This window comes from Amblyomma maculatum, chromosome 11, assembly GCF_055883805.1.
Source record: "Amblyomma maculatum isolate TAMU_Amacu chromosome 11, ASM5588380v1, whole genome shotgun sequence".
NCBI lineage: Eukaryota > Metazoa > Arthropoda > Arachnida > Ixodida > Ixodidae > Amblyomma > Amblyomma maculatum.
This window is the reverse complement of record NC_139354.1, coordinates 38900938-38922070: the sequence shown is the minus strand read 5'-3', so window position 1 is coordinate 38922070 and position 21133 is coordinate 38900938. Positions and strand designations below refer to the sequence as shown.

At 43.7% G+C, this 21133-nt stretch overlaps 2 protein-coding genes across 2 annotated transcripts in view; one reads left to right on the top strand and one right to left on the bottom strand.

Annotated features, from left to right (window-relative positions):
- Nucleotides 1-259: 259 nt before the first annotated feature.
- LOC146173564 (leucine-rich repeat-containing protein 57) lies at nt 260-9667 on the top strand. The gene is made up of 5 exons (XM_084583926.1): nt 260-484; nt 650-785; nt 2413-2681; nt 3534-3719; nt 7310-9667. The coding sequence occupies exons 1-5, from the start codon at nt 404-406 to the stop codon at nt 7349-7351; spliced, it is 714 nt and encodes a 237-aa protein (XP_084440052.1). The 5' UTR covers nt 260-403; the 3' UTR covers nt 7352-9667.
- The window catches only part of frtz (WD repeat-containing and planar cell polarity effector protein fritz), a 36450-nt gene continuing 22948 nt past the window's right edge, over nt 7632-21133 (bottom strand). Inside the window, exons 22-27 of the mRNA XM_084583925.1 lie at nt 19460-19562; nt 18446-18591; nt 17422-17753; nt 12440-12513; nt 11641-11666; nt 7632-9885 (exon numbers count right to left, since the gene is read on the bottom strand). Coding sequence (XP_084440051.1) covers nt 9844-9885; nt 11641-11666; nt 12440-12513; nt 17422-17753; nt 18446-18591; nt 19460-19562 — 723 coding nt within the window. The 3' untranslated portion in view covers nt 7632-9843. The remainder of the gene's footprint in view (nt 9886-11640; nt 11667-12439; nt 12514-17421; nt 17754-18445; nt 18592-19459; nt 19563-21133) is intronic.

Genomic DNA, 21133 nt, shown 5'->3' with positions numbered 1-21133 from the left:
GACATATGCCGTAGGTGAGGAAGTCAAATACTCATATATTACACCTTCCCGACAATTCCATTTCCGTCTTCGTTCAGACCCTTCCTGTTCCAACAGTCCTGCGCTGTATGCCAATCTAGAACACTGCCTCTACTCCTGTAATCACAGTGATGTGCAGTTCCATTTTTGAAGAAAACGCTGGTAATGCGAAACAGAAACTGAAACAGTCTTGCTTGTTGCTTTGCTTGGCTTCTCATGGGCTTCTTTCCGGCTTGTCACAGGTCGCAGCGCTCTGGGGAGCGCAAAGCGCAGTCGAAACTGTCGAAACGGTGCGCTTGCAAACTTTGCCTTAATCATATATTAAATTAACTGCTCCATCCAGCTCCCCAGCAACGGGCAAAGATCTGCCACCGCACGTAATCGAATGGGCAACTCGATAAAGCCCCACATTCAGAATGCTGGCAAGACGGGCGTTTGCACCCTGTCCAACAGCAATCTCAAAGAGGTGAGTGACATCCTGCTACGTTTACTCGCACCGCTCGCACTAACGTTATGTTTGATCACGTTTTGGCTAACCGGCTTCTTGGTTCTTGCACTGTTGTGAGCCACACACGCGACCTTGCTGAAAAATCAGCGCGCTGCTCAACTGTTTGTCCCTCCCATCGCGCAGTTTCCGAAGGAGCTGTCCGTCATCGAGGGTGTACTACGAACCCTAGACCTCTCGGGGAACAAGCTAACGTCGCTTCCAGCGTCTATAAGCAGGTTTGAGCTGCTGAAGCACCTCACGATCGCCAACAACCGCATCGGTGAGTGCAACGGCCTGCTACGTATGGGTGTGTCAGCTGATCGGTGGGGCTATTAAGCGCAGCTTGTCGTGTTATGGCAAAGCTGATTTTTCACAACGAAAAACCGCATAATTATTGAGTGGCAGTATCAGCATGCAGGAAAGCCGTCCCGAAGTCGTGATCTGCAAGCATTGGGGACTGCTTCGAAATAAGCTCGTTTATCACACTGGCAGGGTAGCCCTTCCACACCGCTATTTTGCATCCGGTAATATAAAAGATACCTTTACACTATCGTGATCTATATTTCGTAGTTTCTTAGAAGGGTAATTTTACTTAGGTATGCATAGACTGACGTCTTCACTAGCAGTCTCTGCTGTGTTTTTTTTTTTTTCTTTTTTTTTTCCAAAAAAGGGGGGGGGGGGGGGGGCAGTATGGAGTTCAGTCACAAAAGTTTGATCCCAGAAGTGATCACAAAAATAAAAATAAAAATAGGTCAGTGAAAGTGCATTTTGAAAACTGCATCATGCTGAATGTGACTGTGCAAAGAATGTTGCCTGTGGTCATCTCCGTGCATGTGGCCAACATTACGGGAAGTTGCTTTGGTTTGAGTGCTTATGAAATGGCACTCTAATTCTCTAATTAACTCACTACACTGGCTTTGATCCATCACCGTGCTGTTTATCATGTGTTTAAATTTTGATTGGTGCTAAGCATCAAGCCAATGCTGAAGGTTATAAACACAAGGACATCCAGTGTGTTTGTACTACTTTGTGGGAAAAGTAGAGGACCATGTTGCATTGGAAGTTAGCTGTAACTGCAAAGTGCTGTTCGGTTACAACGGAAAGGCAAGAAATAACATTCCACGGGTTTTTGAGGAATGCACCTATATGGAGAAACAAACTCTGTGACATTATCTTATAAGCAGCTCTCTTGCCTGGTACGACCATGTCCCAGCTTTGAAATGTATCAGATGGTGTTGAATTAGCTGCGGCGTGGTAACTTGAATATGACAGGCAAGCCACATTAGGAGGGAGAACAGGTTGGGACCTCAAAATGGAGGCATTCACCTTCACATCATTCTGTGATGAGTACCTTGGCTGCAATCCTTGTCCGAAGGTTACATATCCGTTTTGCCAACCTTCCTTGCCTTCACTGGTCTGGTGCGGGTGTTCCCAAAACTTGGTTCCGTGGAGTCCTTGCGTTCTGTGAGGTGTTGCTTTCGTTATCCCGAGAACCTATTTCCCTGCATGCTACAGGTTCTTTACCTCCTTTACCCACTCTGTTCTGGGCCAAGTAATACTGTAATTACTTATAGCAGGCATCATTATTATTCGATTTCGAGCAGCCGTGCGTCTGAATGCATTTTTTTCCTGCAAGGTTAGGCAGGAAAGGGTGGAAACTGAGGCTTGTATGGTTCCTTATGGACATTCTTTTCAAAGCCATTGTAGTTTCCCTAGGACTGAAAACTTTAAAAACCCCTGATCTAGACATCAGAGGTTATTCGCCTTTCAGATATGCGTATGATCCAGCACGAAAGATCACACCGTTTGGTCATATTTTTGAAGGGCATCAGGACATGTGTGTTACGTGTTCATTCTACCAAGAATGAGGCATTTTTCCGTTTTTTTTTTTTTTCCTCCTCTTGCAGCCTTCCTTCCAGACTCCCTGTGCAAGCTCATGAAGCTCGAAACACTGAACCTTGCAAGCAACAACCTTACAAGACTTCCCGACACACTGTGTCAACTGAGCAACCTTCGCAATGTCAACCTTAGTGACAACCGTATCTCTACATTCCCACAGTGCTTCTGTGGCTTGAAGCACCTGGATGTGCTTGACCTCTCGCGCAACCGGATATCGGAGGTGCCGGACTATGTTGGTGAACTGCACGCCACAGAGCTTAACCTGAACCAGAACCAGGTGTGTGTTTAGCGCTGTACTTGCAAGTATAGTTAAAGTGCTGGCCAAGACACTGGCAAACTAAAGTTGGGTTTTAAGATTTGGCATAAATGCTGTCTAGAGGTGTCGATCGTTTGTTGCACATTAGTGCGAGAGCACACTGAATGAAATGACTTGGAGGAGGTTTGTCTCTGACCGCTTCGGTGTTTATTGGTACCTTGATTCTGATCACTACAATGATGGAAGTCAACGTGAACCTTTAAAGTTTCCTGCAGTTCAAAGCAGCCTAGTAATCTTAGGTTCTCATCTTCCAAATACTCTCAAAGCAGATTTAGTGAGTAGGATAGAGCGAGTACATGCGACTACTATGCAAGTGTAGAGACATCAGTAATGAACAGAAGTGTGTACAGAATCAAAGGATATTCTTTTAATGCTAGTCTGCGAGATCATTCTTAGCACTACTAAGGATAAATTGAACTTGGCTTATACTGAACGATTACTGTGCTGCAGAGCCAAGGGAGCTGCTTTCTCCAAAAGCGGGTTCAGTGCATAAGATGGAAAAAGGCAGAAAGATAAATATCCAAAGATAGGATAGAACAACATCCATTTTCCACCAGTGACCACAGAGTATGCATATTGGTCTCGATGTCCAAAGCAATGCCAAGGGTTTAAAATGAGTGGCAGGTAAAAAAATTCTGCTTTAAACTCCTCAAGGACCCAAACAGTGGAAATTTTATGAATAAAAATTTTCAGTGGGTTGTCTTTAGCACACTTGGTGGCAAGAATTGACTCTTGATAATGCAAGCTCAAACAGCTGCTTTTGGTTGCGTGGTTCCGTTGCATGCCGAGCTCATGTACTTTCTGCTGCCACAGATCTCGATGGTCTCGGAAAGCCTGGCCAACTGTCCCCGGCTCAAGGTGCTGCGGCTGGAAGAGAACTGCCTCCAAATCAACTCCATCCCCGCGCAACTGCTGAGGCACTCCAATGTCTCCTTGCTGGCGGTCGAGGGCAACCTGTTCGAGCTGAAGGACTTGCAGGAGAAAGAAGGCTACGACGCAGTGCGTTGCATTTCCTTCATCGCAGTGTTGCTGCTTTACACCTACCTGCTTTTGCATTTCCTCCAGATGCATGGCAGTGCATTGTGCTTTCTTTCAGGGTATATTACACCCTTAAAGGTATATTGCAGCTAGGGTGTATACACAGTATTACACAGTTCTAGCATATCACTCGGGGGTGGCACTGTTCGGTTTAAAACTAAAACGAAATGATAACAGTACACCATATTCAAATCTTGGTTGTAACTGAAAAAGTCAGCGTCCTTGACATGCGTGCCGTAGCTAGCCCTGCCTAAATTATTTAGCAGGAGTGGTGACACTCGGTCAAAGAACAAAACAGAGTTTGGAAGCCAGGTGAATTTGTGGGATGGTATGCCATTGTGTAAAGTAGAGCAGTTGTGCTTATTGAGGTACAACTTGGCTGCCTTACACCTTTTCAGACTGGGAGGCTCGTTGCCAGACATGGTCTGCTAGCGTAGCACTGTTCATTGTCATCACCTCTTTGGAGCAGTTACTCAGTTAAGCAGGTTTTTCCACTGCAGGTAAGGGCACGACAATAAGTGTCACAAAAAGTGTTATGTTCTGGCTACCGTGATAGTTAACAGTTCCACCGCTGTTATGGATGCTCAGACCACTTGGTGTCCCACCCACTTGTTCAACCTAGCAAAACAAACCAGCAATGACATGGTGCTCCTCCTTTCAGAAAAAATCAACCTCCACTTGCGATTTAATTAATATAATTGGTTTACAGGAAGGGAAAGGCGCAGTACCTGTCACACTTGTTTCTGTGGACACCTGAACGCCAGTAAGGGAAGAGAGGAAGGTGGGACTGAAAATGGAAAGAGAGAAATAGGAGCTATAGTGGAGGGCTGCAGTTCGACCACCTGGGGATCTTTAACGTGCGTTGACATCACACAGCACAGGAAGGCCTCTTCGTTTCGCCTACATCGAAACGCAGCTGCCGCGGTCGGTTCGAACCGGGGTGCTCCAGCACAGTAATTTGGGAGTCTTACCACTGCACCACCACGGCGGGGTGCAATTTAGTCAAAAGGTTAGTTTTCATTTCCACTTGTTTATTGGCGGTAACATTTCCTTCTCCATGCACACAGAGAAGTGATTCACAGATGATCTGAATGCTTAGGCTCACAAAAAAGTAGGCAACTTTTGACTGCACAGGATTACAATGTAAAGTCACCAAAAATACCTGTATTTTTCCCATGGAAAATAATTCTCCGAAAAATTAAATGAAACCTATGTTCTGTTGGTAGGTTGGCCTCCTTATCACAATGTCAGATTCCCGATAGTTGAAGGTGCCCGTATGATGGCTTCATGCTCTGCAGTGCTGGTGTCATCATTTGCACTATAGAACTGATCCCAGACAACATCAGGTCTGGTGGCATAGTGGTTAGGGCTCTCAACTGCTGAACCCATAGATGTGGAATCAAATCCTGGCTGCTGCGGCTTCTTTTAAGGCGAAAGCCTTTAATCGCTCATATCGTCGTTGACAAAAGCTGTCCCCGCAAGCGCACCTGATTGGTCGACGGAGAAGTGACATCACCAGCAGCCAAATTCGAAGCGACCAACCAGAAGTCTCATGTTGTCTAGCTTTCCTGCCATCTGAAATCCCGCACTTGAATGTGCGCCAAGAAACGCCACACGACAGGAGCGATGGTATACTGTCCAAACGCACACTTGTCCGAGGAAGTGTAACAGATACTGCGCCTTTCCTTTCCTGTAAACCAATTATAACTATATGTAGCACTGCAACAAATGCCGATAAAAGGAAAACAATGAGAGGCAAATGATAGAAGAGGAAGGGTAGGCTTTCGTCATTCTCCTTTTGAGAGGCGTCTAAGAGACCCTCTAATTTTTTTATGAAGGCGAAAAGCAAGGCACGTGTGTCCCATGCCATGTCGGTGAATGTCAAAGAACCACAGGTGGTCGAAATTTCCAGAGCCCTCCACTGTGGCATCTCTCATAACCTTTGGGACGAGCCCTACGAATGCAACCCCACGTTTGTGCAGATCCACCCTATCAAATGAACATTTTGGAATCATCATCCAACTTTCCTACACTTATGCAGCAATGAAGCTAGAGCAGTGCTCGTGTGCAGCATGTTTCAACTGTAACTGAAGAGGTAGCAGCGGCAGACAACGATGAGAGCCGATTTTGCAGGCAAGACATGCTATATGACTGACATAAAACGTGATTGGTGTTACAACTTTTCAGATAATTACCATTGATTGATTACCAACTGTGCATAGTAGCCTGTGATTTCAACGCTGCCCCTTGTACCCACCGTGCATCTGCTTCTGATGCAAGTGCATGTAGTTTGTCAACCACATGGTGGCGTTAAAGGCGCTGTTCTGCAGAAAATCCGGCGCCAACGTTATGAGTGAAAAATCGGTGCCTCTCGCAGCTGGTATAGTTCACAGGGGACATGGCCATGCAATGACTGGTCATCGGGTTGTGTAACACCACAAGGCCACTTAAGGTGGCCAAGCAGGACTTCACCTTCAAGATGGGAAGGCGATTGGAATCTGGCCCTTCAAGACCCTTGGATCCCACTCTGCCCCTAGGCCACGTAGGCTTGGTTAAAGTGGGGTTTCACACCTATGTTTGGGCGGTCTTTCAAGTAATATGGTAGGTTACGACTGTGTACTAAAAAACAGTGGATTAGCATATGCATAGGTCAAGGGATTAGCAACGAGTAGCACATTTTTACGAGTCGCCTTATTCTTCCTCAAACATGTCCCATCAGCAAGGAGGCACTTTCTGGTCACCAAGCTTGCAAGAACCACAAGTCTTGCTACTGTGGGAGCGAGTTTATGGTGTTTTCTCGTTCGCTGCAATCGAGTGGTGTGACCACGGTTGCTGTAGTACCCAAGATGCAGTGTTTTTGCCCCAAGTCATCTTTCGGTGATCGCGTCTCTTTCTTTCATAGTAAACGAGCATTTGTTATGCAGTGCAGTCCACTTATAACGATACCAGATATAGTGATATATTTATTTATATATATTTAGTTATTTTATGGCTATTGATGCATACTGTAATAAAGTGTTTAGTGCTCTTTAGGTTTATTAGCATTGTTCAACCCGATTTACTCATTGTAAGTAGGCAAGCCTACATGCATGGGAAAATATGTGGGTGTGCTTTTTCTTTTTTTCGCTGGTCCAGATATAACGATAATTGGTTATAACGATTGAATTTTCAAGCTTTTTTCAATATCTTTATAAGTAGACTGCACTGTATTGTAGCTGTTATAAGTGGGCTCAGTTGTGTAACTGAGATAAAGCAGAGTTGAGTAACGATATGGAGATACGACGGCCCAATGTAAATGGTGTAATTAATCACCGGGAAAGGTGGGAACCCGTTTAGTGGTATAAGTAAACTTTGCATGGTATTATTCACTAAGTAAAAAAATGTTATTTACTAAGTAAATAATAGCAGTCTGTACTATCTATTTTCATAAACATTTAAGAAAACTTTGAATGAGTTCTTTTAAAAATGGCCTTATCTGTAAGAGTGCCAAGTAAACAAAGCCTAACCTGGTTTACCGCAACTTTCTCATGGCAGCTTGTGCTTTCTTTCAGTACATGGAGCGGTATACGGCAACCAAGAAGAAGATGTTCTGAACTACCGGACGAGAGCCCCCAAGGTTCCACTTTTGCCCAAAAGCATCCGATCAATTTCTCTGCTCCTTGGTCAAGAAAGGCATAGCGTGCGCTGAAAAGAAAATTGATGTCGCTTTAAGACATGGTATTCGTTCCAGCCATGCAAAAGAAAAATAATGCGTACCCAAGTGCTGACAACTGCGAAGCAATGTGTAGTCTAGGATCAAAACACAGCTCAGCGTTGTGTGGATACCAAAGCTGTCATGGCCTTGAGAAACGAATTGCCTTGTAAGCTACGGCATCGTGTTCAGTCCATATTTATTGAACGCTCGTTATTGTACATAGTGCAGTCTCGTATGTAAATACTAATTATATATAAAGTATAGTATCAACAGTAAATTGCTTAACATTCATCTCTTATGCTCCGGTTAAAGATTTCCAAGAGATTGTGGTTATTCAAAGATAATGGCAGCGTTCTTTGCCACTGCCGAAACTTTTACACTTTCCGAGCATTTGTGCCACTAACATCAGTCACTGTAAAGTGGGAGTAACGCACTACTGTAGCACATATTTACTCTGGCAGTGTTGTGGCGCAAACACAGTGTGGCACCAGTGTAGTTTGTCATTTTCTGTGTGTGCGTGCAAATGTATAAGCATCTTGCGAAGCTATTTCACGAGAGTCGACAGACTGCCCTTTTGTGCCTCTTTATTGAGAATTTTGTGCCTGCTTGATGACATAGTCGTGGCCATAATGAAAGGAAATAGTTAGCCATTAGCATCCATTGGCTGCTAATGGGAAACTGCATCGTTGCACTCTACTCCACGTTGATGGATTCCCCAAATATACACTAGACTGTTGTGATCATGCATGAATTCTAACCCCAATCCCCTCAATACATGTACTGTTCAAGACATGCTGGTATGTCCCTACCTTAGACATCACTGCTCTTGTTCGGTACTTGAAATAAATAATTTTTTAATGGCTTCATAACTACACATTATTCATGGCTCTTATGCAATCCCACTCAAATGCTGAATCATAAATGCTGCATGCACATCTTAAAATTTAAATGTCCTCTTTTGTTTCTTGGAGTTAGCTGTGTGGAGGGACCTTCTCTAGATGAAGGAGCTTTGTGCGATGTTCAAGTCAAATTAAAGGCCTTGCGATTCAAAAAGTGAGGATGCCTTCGGCCATTCGAAGTGAAACTGTTTATTTCCTTGCATATGTCCTGCAATGCAATTGCAATTACGAAACAACGGCTTCGTGGTGTCAGCTCGGGAAGATACTTGTGCCACACGATGTCACGATGTGAGCGCATGTTCAAGAACCACAGGGTGGCCAAAATCACTCCGGAGCCTCCCATTACTCCAGAGTCTCTCATCACTTGTGTGCAGCTTTGGACTGTTAAACCCCACATGCTGTACCATATGAAGCAGACTCTAATAACTGCTCTCCAAGCAAAGGCTTGCTTAATATTTTGGTGGCCGGAGTTTCCTGGTTCAATCCCAACTGCCGCTGGCTGTGTTACCATGGGAGCAAAACGGACAGGTGTCAGTGCACGTTAAAGATCCCCAGGTGGTCGAAATTACTCTGTAGCCCTCCACTACAGCTCCCCTTTCACTCTTTCCACTTTCACTCCCACCTTTCTCCCTTTCCTCATGGCATGGTTCAGGTGTCCACGGAAAAATTGTGACAGATACTGCGCTTTTCCTTTCCTGTGAACTAATTAAATCTTTTTTTTTTAATTAAAATTTCAAAGCCCTAATCCAAGTGCGTTATGGTCCACCCTTACAATTTTATCGAGTGTGGCATAACCCAACAATTAACCACTAGGAAAATGTGGTTTTATACTATATGTGCCGGCTGGTCTTTCACGTGATGTAGCTTATGACTGTATGTTAATGAGTGGGTGGTATAAGAGGCACAAATTAAGTGATTAGTGACTAAGTGATTAAGTGAACAGCAGAGCACATGTACGCAAACGAGGATCTGCAAAGGAAGCCACAGACGAAAGCTATTAATGCTGAGACTTCATACCCATGGAACGGTGCTTCAGTGCCTTCGAAATTGCACAGCTTTCATGCATAGCATGATTTACCGCTGACGCATGCTACGTTCCCTGCTAGCCAGCAATTTCTCAAGGCCTACATCCCAACCAAAAAGTGCATTATGGTTGAGGACTCTAAATTAGTTTTGGCCGCCATCTTGGTTCTTTAACATGGTCTGAAATATCAGTGCACAATTGTTTCTGCAGCAACATAATAACACGGCCTCTGAGCCATTTGCAGCATGTAGCATTTCTCGTCGGTGTTAAAAACAAAATGGGGGGGGGGGGGGGGGGGGAGAAGAAAGTTTGCCTCATGTATCCATGTGGCACAAACTCCCGGTGTACATTTTTGGCGCACATCACTTGGTCTAGAATAAATATGCATATTTCCACAGAAAGCCAGCTTCTGCATTCATTCTTTGGACGGCATCCTTGAGTGTCTTGTTTTGCCACTTGTTTCTTTGCTCATACGACTCCGAAGTGGATGCACTGGATGGCCTGACCCTGCTGAAGAGTCACACGCACACATTGTGTAAGATTACGCAGTGTGCTATGGAGAGTGCATACTTGAGGATAGAAAGAGTTCTAAAAAAGAGATGTTAAATATATGAACAGCTAGGAAGTTCACATTCACGGCATCTCATCAACAACATGCAGTAAAAATTGAAGCAGAAAATGGGAGTGACATGTCACTACATTGACACTTTAACACTTCAGGTGTTGCACCTGATTTGCATTTTAATAATAAAAAAAATATACCACTGCCGACGTGGACTTAAAGAAATGTCAACTAATTTGCAAGCCAGAATAGCAATTAATGGAGCAACTATTCATTAGCGTACACTTAAGTGCGGCTATACGGCTGCAAAACTGGACACTGCTTTCTCGGAAACTTCGGAGATGGGAAAAAGTTTGTTCCCCGGTATAGGAGAGATTTAGCTTCAACCTTGACGCTTGAAACAAAGTATAGGGCTGCACTTAGCCACACAGACATTCATACAGAATTGTGCAAAGCACCACAATGGCTGGAAGTGAACAGTATTCGCCAAGAGCATTTTGGCGGGCCAGTTGGTGCATGATAGAAGCTAATAAAAACAACGCAAAAACAAAGACGCGACCACACAACACAGGCGCTAACCAGCAACTGATGTTTATTTACGAACAGGAAGAATTTATAGTCACAAAAAACGAGTCGGGCTAATATCAGCGCCTGTGCTGTGTGGTCAGGTCTTCGTTTTCGCGCTGCTTTTATTACCTTCTAGTATTCACCAGAAACAAGCAAGCAAGTACATAGGATGGTGCAATTGTTTCCATAGCCAACTATGGCACTAGAAGCCCCGTGTAAAACCATATTATCATAAAATGTCAACATGATTACGTTGAAAGATGCGCTGCATAAGCTCGGTGATTTGAGAAATGTATTTGCAGCATTTAGCAGCTAAAAAGAAAGTGCCGCAGCTGCGACACAATATCAAACAAGAATAAAAAAAAAAAACGCTGCTACATGCAAGTGCACCACTGAAAAAAGTTGCCGGTTTTCTGTGGGCACAATTTTATTTATAGATGAAAAGCTATTTGCTAAAATTATAAAACACCAATGAGTAATAAATATACCGTCAATTCTCTCCGCAACGGAAAACTCTTGAAGCTATCTTTATTAGCACCGAACATTAGGGCGGTCGAAAAACACCCCCTGGTACGAAAAAAAAAAAAAAAGGCCGAGAACAAGTAGTGATGGCGCCCCACCGTGCCGCGTCACTTGAGAGCGTCCAATGTGCGGGTGCGCCCAGCAAGCCCCAGTGACGTCATTGGGGAGGTTTGAGTACAGGCATGTGTCGCCAAAATTGGTTGCGAACGATCGCTAAGAGCACTTTAAAAATTATTTGTAAACTATAGGCTCCATGTAAAGCTTCCAGAGCTGATGGGTACTCACAAATACCACCTCTGTGGATTTCGTGCACTAGAATATTACCGCATATAGCACTACATTATAGCAATACATGCAACATGCCATGACCTGGCACGGTGAGTCTGCATCATCCCAAAGCTGCTCATTAATGACAAAAGAAAAAGTATTTTATGCACTCTCTGCTCCCTTTAAATTGAATATGTTGAATGCAATGGGTTAGATTTTGATTTTACCGACTCAAAGCTGGGTGAATTTGATACAATTTTCATGCAACACAAACATTCCTGTGTCAAGCTTTGACACACATTCTAAGCTAACTTCAAATCGTTAGCAGCAACAGTAAAAGCACTTACCAACAACTCTTCAGCGGACCCATCTCCTGAAAAGATTGTACATGAGTGTCAGAAAAGGGAGATGACATCAAAGTTGACAAAATATCGTTTCCCACTTCGCAGTCAAATTCATTTCCTTCTGTCACTACAGTCCAACCTCGATATAATTAATTATTGCTTATGTCGAACTGCCTGAATATCCCTTTGAAAATCCCATGCAAAAGTACAGCAATGTTATTGCCGTTTATCGAACTCCGTGTATCGTTATCGTGTTTGTGTTTATCGTGCTCCTGCAATGGGCAATTTTCCTAATGGTACAGGTACAGGTGCTGTCAAAAGTAAACAGAAGGCAATATTAGGAAAAAAAATTTAATTTTATCACACCTACTTTATGCGTTCTTGAATAAATACGTATTTCAGACTACAATTGTCATGATGCGAATTACACACCATAATGCTTCGGATGTCATGACAATCGGTCAATTCCACTGTCTGCGGAGCCTCCTTTGGGGCATTTGCAGCTGCATTCTTGAGCTGTATCCGAATATATAGGGGCCTTGCATGTAGAGCATTCATAAAGTTTTCAGCGAGAGCAGTAGAACAGCCATTTCGATAATTTGAATTTAAAGAGATCAAAAGTCTGTTGAAATTGTGCAATGCTTGAATTAAGGCATTTAATCACACTTGAGGGTGGAGATGCTGAAGTCTCGCTTCAAATAAACTAGAAGTTGGCATGTGTGAATCGTACCTTACAGATCTGTTAATCAACGACAGCCCAAAGTATTATGACATGCACATTCAATGCATAGTGTGTACATACCATCATATGAAGATGGGTTAGCTGCAGTCACAGGCACACTTCCCGATGGCGACTGCGGCACGGCTCTGTGGGAGCTATTTGTAAAACAAGTGAGGAATAATAATAATAATAATTGGTTTACAGGAAAGGAAAGGCGCAGTATCTGTCACACTTGTAGCTGTGGACACCTGAACCGCACCGTAAGGGAAAGGAGGAAGGTGGGAGTGAAAGTGGATAGAGAGAAAGAGGATCACATGTTTTGGTACATATGACAATCGCAGACATGGGTCAATTTGAAGCATTTAAAGGGACACTGAATGCAACTCTGTTGATTCTTTTTTCCAGCAAAATGTCACAGCAAGGCCTTTCATAGATTTGATGGCATTTTACTGTTCAGAAAACATATTTACTGGTGAGAAATAGTGTCAAACTACACTCTACACTCTACCCTAACATATGACCACACCATAATGAATACCTTTCCCCATACCATACCAGCTCAACCCGGTAGTCCAAACCTGTCCCCATAGCCACAGCTGCCTAAAGGGAAGCCATGGTGTCTGACTCGGCCTGGGTGATCAGCACAAGCTGGTTTACCGGGCTAGGCTTTGTGAAAAGCAGACGTCCCGAATCAAGGGCTGCTATTGGAAATGGAAAAACTTTTTTATGGGACCCAGAAAATGTTTCAACCACCATTATCACTAAAGCTTCATCTTTTTTTTTTCTTTTTCTCTCCACTCACATTCAACCATAGCCAAGTTGCGCAGTCTAGCCTAAAAGAACAAAAAAGCACCTGACAGCATCACAGTTCGGTCTTGAAAACGGCTTGTGGCGGTGACATTTCCATATCAATTTTCTTGTTTTTCAAGCTCATAAAAGTTCTTTTTCCAATTGAATTACCACTAATAACATTAAGTGTGATAATTAACCCATATATGCCAACTTCAATTTGCCATCACTGTCCCTTCAAAACGCCAAAAAAGCCAAGCTTTGATAGAAATGTTTTCACTACGTCACAATCCTAAGGCCTCATTCAGCAAGACCGTGTGAAAGGGTTAAATGATGGCTGGCATTTAAAACAGTTTAAAACAGTGATATTTAAAACAGTGTCATTACAGTTGCTAGTTCTGTTGCATTAACCGCACGAGTATGCGTTGGAATTAGTATTTCCGCATACAGAGCAGCCATTGTCGCCGACACATTTGGACCGCACTACAAGTGAGTGGTCCAATCCATCAGTCACCATGTGACAGGCTGTGTCACTCCATTCTCCCTACTCACTGACTGACAGGTGATTGTCGGTTCCCTCTTGTCAATGTCTGCCTCCTGCCCTCTCCCACCACCTTACAGCTCCCTCCTCTCCCTCTAAAGTGGAAAGGGAGATTTCTCTCTTTTCACTTCGCCTCTTTTTCAGCAAGGCCTCACACGCCACTGTCAGATATTTTTTTGTTATAATGGACGAGCCAAAATGCATTAAAAATAAAGGCACAAACATCAAAAGCGATGTCTACGTTTGTTGTTTACACTTTCATTGTTTTGTTTTTTTCACAGTTCTGTAACGGAACCGGACAAACTTGCCCAGCTTTCTGTTCTAAATTCCAAATCCAGAAAATGTGAGCGTGTGTCGGAGCGGTAGTGTGTATATCAAAACGACACTTCTTCCTATTTACTCTTGTCTTAGCAGTGAGCCTTACAAACCTAGCTGCAATGATTTTGGGCACACACCAGGCCTACGGCAAACGCAAATGGTCAAAGAGCAAAGTGATTAAACATAAATGCGATGTGCGCACCAAACACATTACCTCTCGCACTATACAGCAGTCTAACCAGGTGGAGCCATCATATCATTGCTGAATATAGTAGACTCTTGCCAATGGCCTTCAAGGAATCAGAAAAAGTGTCCAAATTAACCAAAAGCTCGAATTATTGAATGGGTCTGAAAAAAGGATATGCATTACAGTGATTGTATCTGATGTACACCTGCGTGTGGTTGCCTGCATTTGAGGTGAAACCCAAGTAAGAACAATGTTCTTTTTTTTTTTTTGCTGGTTTCAGCAAAAGCTTTGCTTTGCGCGCACTGCTGGGAAGGCCCTCCTCACTAACGGGAAAGTCCCTCTTCACAAGCCAGCCCCCTTTTGTTTTGAGGATGCTTCACCACAGAGCACATGCAGTCGAGCAGTGCGGTGAAGCTGCAGTGAATTTTAAAATTTTCAGTTTCAGCGTATTCTAATATTCAGAAAATTCTGAATAATAATAATAATAATAATAATAATAATAATAATAATAATAATAATAATAATAATAATAATAATAAGTGGTTCACAGGAAAGAAAAGACGCAGTATTTGTCACACTTGTTCTGTGGACACCTGAACCACACCAAGGGAAGGGAGGAAGGTAGGAGTGAAAGCACAAACAGAGAAAGGGGTGCCATAGTGAAGGGCTCCGGAGTAATTTCGACCACCTGGAGATCTTTAACACAGCACACAGACACCTCTTTGTTTCGCCTCCATCGAAACGCAGCTGCTGACGGCCGGAATCGAACCTGAATACTCTGGCACAGTAGTCAGGCATCTTACCACTGTAGTATCAGTTTTCTGAATATGAATTGAATGACAAACATATTCAATCCATGTACGAAATTTCAAGTATTTCCACACCCCTATTAAAACATGTCAAGTGCCTACCTTCCAGCCCTTGACCGTTCCACAAATCTTAGTTGATGAGCAAATATAGAAAGAAAAGAAGAGAAAGAAAGACAGAAAGGACACAGCACATGCAGCAGAAAACAGAGATCATAGTTTATTCGCAAAAGGACAGAGGAAATGTTGAAGCAAGTGAAAGTCCATGCACTGACAGACCAAGCACAGCAAGTAAAACACACAAAGAAAAAAGAAGAAATGCCCCGATTTAGGGACATCCGACAACAGCAGAAAATTTTGACAGACTGACCACAGTAGTGCATTTACCTGCATATAAGTCGAGCATTTCTTTTTTTAACTGTGCCTTCCAAGGGTCGCTCAATATGTGAATCACAGCCACAGTGAGGTACAGCTTGGCCATAAAATCAAAAAAAAAAGAAAAAGAAGGGAGAATGGTGCCCGTGACATAAAAGTGGCAAGTCTTGATTCTAGTCTTGCATTCTAGTCATCTTCCGACCCTAAGGAATTACGGCAGTGGTTGTTGTCATCGTTACTGTGCAACCTTTTGTTTACATGTGCCCTCGTTTTCAGATCAATCATGCAAAAGATCCTGAGATGATCCCAAGAAAATTAAGAATAGAGCCCCATGATGCCATCATTGTGGTGATTGCATGCTTTAGAAAGGAATACTCATAAAAATGAAAACTTGCCCCTCAGTTGCTCAACCGCACTGCAAATCAAGTGTTGAAATGGCAACCATTCTCGGTAGCAAAGCCAAGCATCATGTTACGCGTGATGGCATCGTGAAATTGAGGGACAACACATATAATTCAATGCCACCAAAAATACTCGCCAGATATTGGTGAAAGCAACAAGGGGAATATTTCTCTGGTGCTCAGTTTCTCCCAGCGTAGCCACAGCTGTACAATGTCGTCCACTGCCCCAATCATTTTATTTGCATGTGGACATCTCAGCTTCCACCAGTTGACTGATACAATATTCCAACCAACTGGTTTTTTTTTTCTTTTGCGCGTCCCAATGTTGGGGTCGAACTATGTGACATACCGATTAATATGCAAGTACTAAACACAGTAAGAAGAAAGCAAGAGAAAAGAGCAAACGAAATTTCAGAACAAATAACGAAAGAAATGTGAATAAGTGTACAGACGAATGAGAGAAGCATGTGTAAAGCTCGCTTCCAAAGATGACCCTCATAAATTCTTATGCAGCAGTTTCTGGTTCCGGCAGAGCTAATTTTCACAGGTTCGATCACATAATCAAACACTCTCGTTAAGTGAATGTAGCCAAATCTAGACAGCAAAATTGAGAAAGCGCTAAAACTTCACAATCTCCCTGCAACTTTAGTGCTGGCTTTCAAATGCTATACCGAAGAAAGTGGTCTTCAAAAATAATGATAATAATAATAATAACTGGTTCACAGGAAAGGAAGATGCGGTATCTGTCACACTTGTTTCTGTGGACACCTGAACCCCACTATAAGAGAAGGGAGGAAGGTGGGAGTGAAAGTGGAGAGAGAAAGGGGGGTCGTAGTGGACAGCTACGGAGTAATTTCAACCACCTAGGGATCTTTAACATGTACTGACATCGCACAGCACATGGACGCCTCTCCATTTTCAAGAACCTTATCTTTGAAAACTGCAGAAAGCCCAAGGTGAAACATCTCGTACATCAGCAGGCGGCAACTTTTGGTACACCGAAGTGATGAGCACAGCTGCCCTTCGTAACCCTTAACGTTGTGTATTTTGCATTAAGAGGCAAAGAAAGGGTTAGTACTACATTAGCATATAACTAAACTTGTGCTTGCAACACGACTAGTAGTCAGCAGTTGCAGATATGTCAAACAATTAAAAACTGATGAGCAGACTGCTGGAAAAAGTTGCAAAAGGTTGTAAATATGTTTTGCAAATGATAGAAATTGTGCAGGTCGTAAAGAGCCTGACAATGCACTGAAAGCATGCTGTTAAACTGACAAAAACACAACCGTAACTCTAATGAGCAGTCACTTAAACTCTCAAGTGCACACGTCTTTTTCTGTCAAGCAGTTATGAGGGCAGATTCGACCTGATGCTTGTACGTAACTGCAACACAGACTAGTACTAGACTGCAATAAGACTAGCACTCACATTCTGGTTGATCACAACAGCTCAGGTGATAGTTGAGGCATCAACCAACAATAAACAATAAACCATGGCCCATCATAACAGCCGGGCACATTGCACTAGAATATCACCCAAATAAAAATGACTAAACTTTCGCTCTCGTCATTAGACTACACATCCTGCGATGCTTCCCGCGCCGATACATCGCTGTAAAAAATGCCGCCACTGCGGACACTACCCACTTGTAGGCTTCAGCTCCAACGGAATTCAGATCCACCGGCGCTCTTCTTGGATCCGCCGGCTGTATCCTTGGAATGGGCCGAATCACGGATTGCTGCATCGTAGCCGATGCCAACGTCTGTGGGACCAACGGATTGACGATGGGCACTGTAACCCGTACACCTTCCGACGTGCACTCGTAGTCATCACTCAGGTCGATAAGGTCTTCTTCCGTGGCTGGCATGACAGGTACTGCTCGCGGAGGAGGCCACTGGTAGCTGCTGGTACTGGCACCACTGTTTATGGAACCACCCGGCACAGGTGTTCGCAGATTTGCTGATTGGCCTTGTGGTGGCTGGAGAGAAAAGTTTTGTCGAAAAAAAAAGTCAATGAACAATGAATTTTAATGTCACAAAAGAAACACCGTATGTTTTTTAACCACGCCATATGAATAGGGCTCCGGTTTAAATTTCAAACACCTAACTTTCTCTCATTGATTACTGTTACTGCAGTTTAATTGTTATGAGGCTACTTCCACTAAAAACAGAAGTTACACAGATAGGCAAACAAAAATAATATAGCTGTCCCTGCCACAGGCTGCTTGCACAACAAGGCAAGCTGCAATGGTGTCGGGCACTTTTTTGTACGCTGACCCCTGAGGCTAGACCAAACTACCATAGAGTTCTCATCACAGATCACAGAGTCCCAAGCACTGCTGATGCATCATCATCACCGCACCATCATAGCAGTGCCAAAAGATATGTTTTATATACAGCTCCGAATTTTTCGCTATCAAATATGTCATTCACTGCAAAACGAGTTTCAATAAAGCCATGAAAAACCTAAAAATCAGATTCTGATAAGAAAAAAACTGATTGTGCTGCCCTTGAACCTTCCTTGAACATGCACCAAAATTTCAATATTTCAGTGCACGCTCCGTCAAAATGCTGCTGCCCCGGGCTGCAATCAGGTGCATGCCATTACGATAAGTGCTGCAAAAAAAAGAAGAGCGGAATCTGGTAGTTCTCCCATCAAACATGCGCTTACCAATCTGAAGCAGCCCACTTCGGAGCTGCCCGTTGGCCCTGATGTGGGCATCGCAGCTGCAGCTGCAGCTGAGTGACACCGAGCACCGTCGTCACTTGAGCAACAGTCGTCAGTCAGTTCGCTCGATGAATCAAAGTCATTTGAATCTGTAACAGGTGAGAGAAAGGTACGATCAGCAGCTGCTCTAAAGATAAGTCTTCTTACTGCTTCAACCAACGTTCACCAAGTGCAGAACCATTCAGACCACTCATACCATCTGCAACACAAGAAAAAGCTCCTCATGCAACTATTATTTTGGTGAGAAGATTTGCCACAAATGCTGAAATAACAGTTCAATTCATACAGCGAGATAGCAGCGTTTCTATTACATGATCTATAGATAGGTTATATAAAAGATTGCATCGAAAAGTGCAAAGCAAGGCCTTAATCATCTGAATTCAAAAAGGTCACATATTCATGTGATGCACAAGCCACTCACAGCCATGACACTACCATATGCTTTTATGCAATAAGTAAAGGCACCTGGCAAGTACAAAACTTTAGTAAAACTGCATGCATTACATAACAGCCGGTCTTGGAACTGTTTCTGCTTCAGTCTTCGTGGGCCAAATTCATAACAGCTGAACCTAAAACATCTACTATTTTTAAAAGTTTAAATAAAGCACTCCCCTAACAGCCAGTTACGAGCGTCGGTCTTCACAGGTTAAAATAACAGACTAGCCTCACGCTTTTGTTGCCACAGATCCAAACAAACTCAAGACATAACTTATATTGAGCGAATGAGAAAAGGCAGCACACACTAAGGGGGAACAAAGGAAGAAACAGGCTGTCTCTGCTCCATCCAAGGTAGTCCATATATATCTGCACTGTTTGTCTAAATCTATTAACTAGTGAGCCCAACCATGCATACATCCAAACAGACCTCACCAGAGGAAAGCAGGAAAGGTCTCCTAAGGCTTCACAATAAAATACTAGTGAACAAAAACAAAAGGAAGCCCATCCCACAGCACGCACCACAATCTGACAGCACTCGGTTTGGTTTCAAGGCATTGGCTCGTCGCAGGGCCACATCCACAAGACCCGCTTCACCTTTCTTCTTGGCAATGTTGTGCAAATCCTGAGAGATAGAAAGACAGAGTTGAAACAATGCAGGGGCATCTTCAGGTATAGAACAAGCACAATATGTGCACCATGGAAACTGTAAAGTAGTAGAAGTCTCACCATTTCTGCGTAATACCGCAAATAGCATACAGTTGAGACAGGATATTTTAGAACATAGATACATCGAATTATTGGCTATAATGAATACACAGATTATCCCCGTAAAAATCCAGCGTAAAAGTATAGGAAAGTTGTGTAATACAGTAGAACCTCGGTGATACGAATCTCACGGGGTCGCGGAAAAATTCGTATCATCCGATCATTCGTACCATCAGAACGAAAGAAAATAGGTATTCAGAAGCATGGGAAAGGCAACAAATCTGTTTATGTCTGAATAGGCTTATTACGGTCATGCGGTCACAGTTAGCCATTCGTGGCGCACACAGAGTGACAGGCGATCGCGACGTCGGCGACGAACGAGCCACGTGCCTCCGCGGACTTCTCGTGGCGCATACACTGCTAGCGATGCGTACAGCGTGACTGGCGGTCGTGAAGTCTACGATGTGCGCGGCCCGTACGTGTCCACCGCTGACTACTACTAATGGCCGCGCGATCGCGATGCCGGCAATGGGCCGCCCGCCCGCCCCTGCATACTTCTCGCGGAGCATACAGCACAACAGGAGATGGCGGCATGTGGGCCAAACGGCGCCGCAAACTGCTCGCAGATTGTGATCACGGAGCCAGCGATGTGCGGTTCGTGCGTGCCCACCGCATACACTGCCGCCAGCTGCTGCGGTTGCGACATCTGGGTTTGTAGGCCAAGCGCCGCTGAAAGCTTTTTGCGACATGAGCCCGACAGACAGTCACGACGTCGTAAGGTGCGGACCACGCGTCACCGTAAACTTCTCGTGATGCTTACATATAGCGCGGTTGGCGATTGCGGAGTCAGCAATGTGCAAGGCAGTGCATAGTGCTCATGGCTGTGTTCGCATTTTTGCGCGTTCGTATCATCCGCAGTGGTGCGGCAGAGTGTTCGAAACATCCAAAATTTTTCACATTGTACACAATGCACTGCAGCCGGGGAATTTCGCAAATTCGTATCATCCCGAAATTCGTGTCAACCAGATTCGTATCACCGAGATTTACTATATAACAAACTCCAGTTTTACCCTTTGTTGAATTTACTGAACTACAAGCCGCATCCCTGCAAAATGGCGCTTCTCTTAGCAGCACTCTCTGAGTGCCTTTAGAACGAAAGCTTGACTAGTTCATATCTGCTAAGGTCAAGTTTGGTGAGCGTTCGACCTTGATTACAGGTGCGGCGCATGGAGTAGGCAGCGTTCACTTTTTCTTCTTTGCACATCTACTTTTTCCTCTTCTTAAACCATTACACAAATCTGCCACTAAATATAGGACATAAAGAGCCTCTTGAATATTTCATATATGAGCTTGCTTCTTCATTAAGCATTCTGCTGCCATGATCCTGCTGCTCTGAATTCCAGTTTAGTGCATTTTATCAAGCAGTAAACTACATTTTTATTGTAACTTTAGTTCGCTCCTGTTAGAAGGCCGATAATTACAACAACC

Excerpts from the sequence above, each read along its gene's own strand:
- LOC146173564 (XM_084583926.1), top strand. The coding sequence starts at position 404 with ATGGGCAACTCGATAAAGCCCCACATTCAGAATGCTGGCAAGACGGGC. Across the intron at positions 485-649 it reads CCAACAGCAATCTCAAAGAG|TTTCCGAAGGAGCTGTCCGT; the intron begins GTGAGTGACATC and ends CCCATCGCGCAG. Across the intron at positions 786-2,412 it reads GATCGCCAACAACCGCATCG|CCTTCCTTCCAGACTCCCTG; the intron begins GTGAGTGCAACG and ends CTCCTCTTGCAG.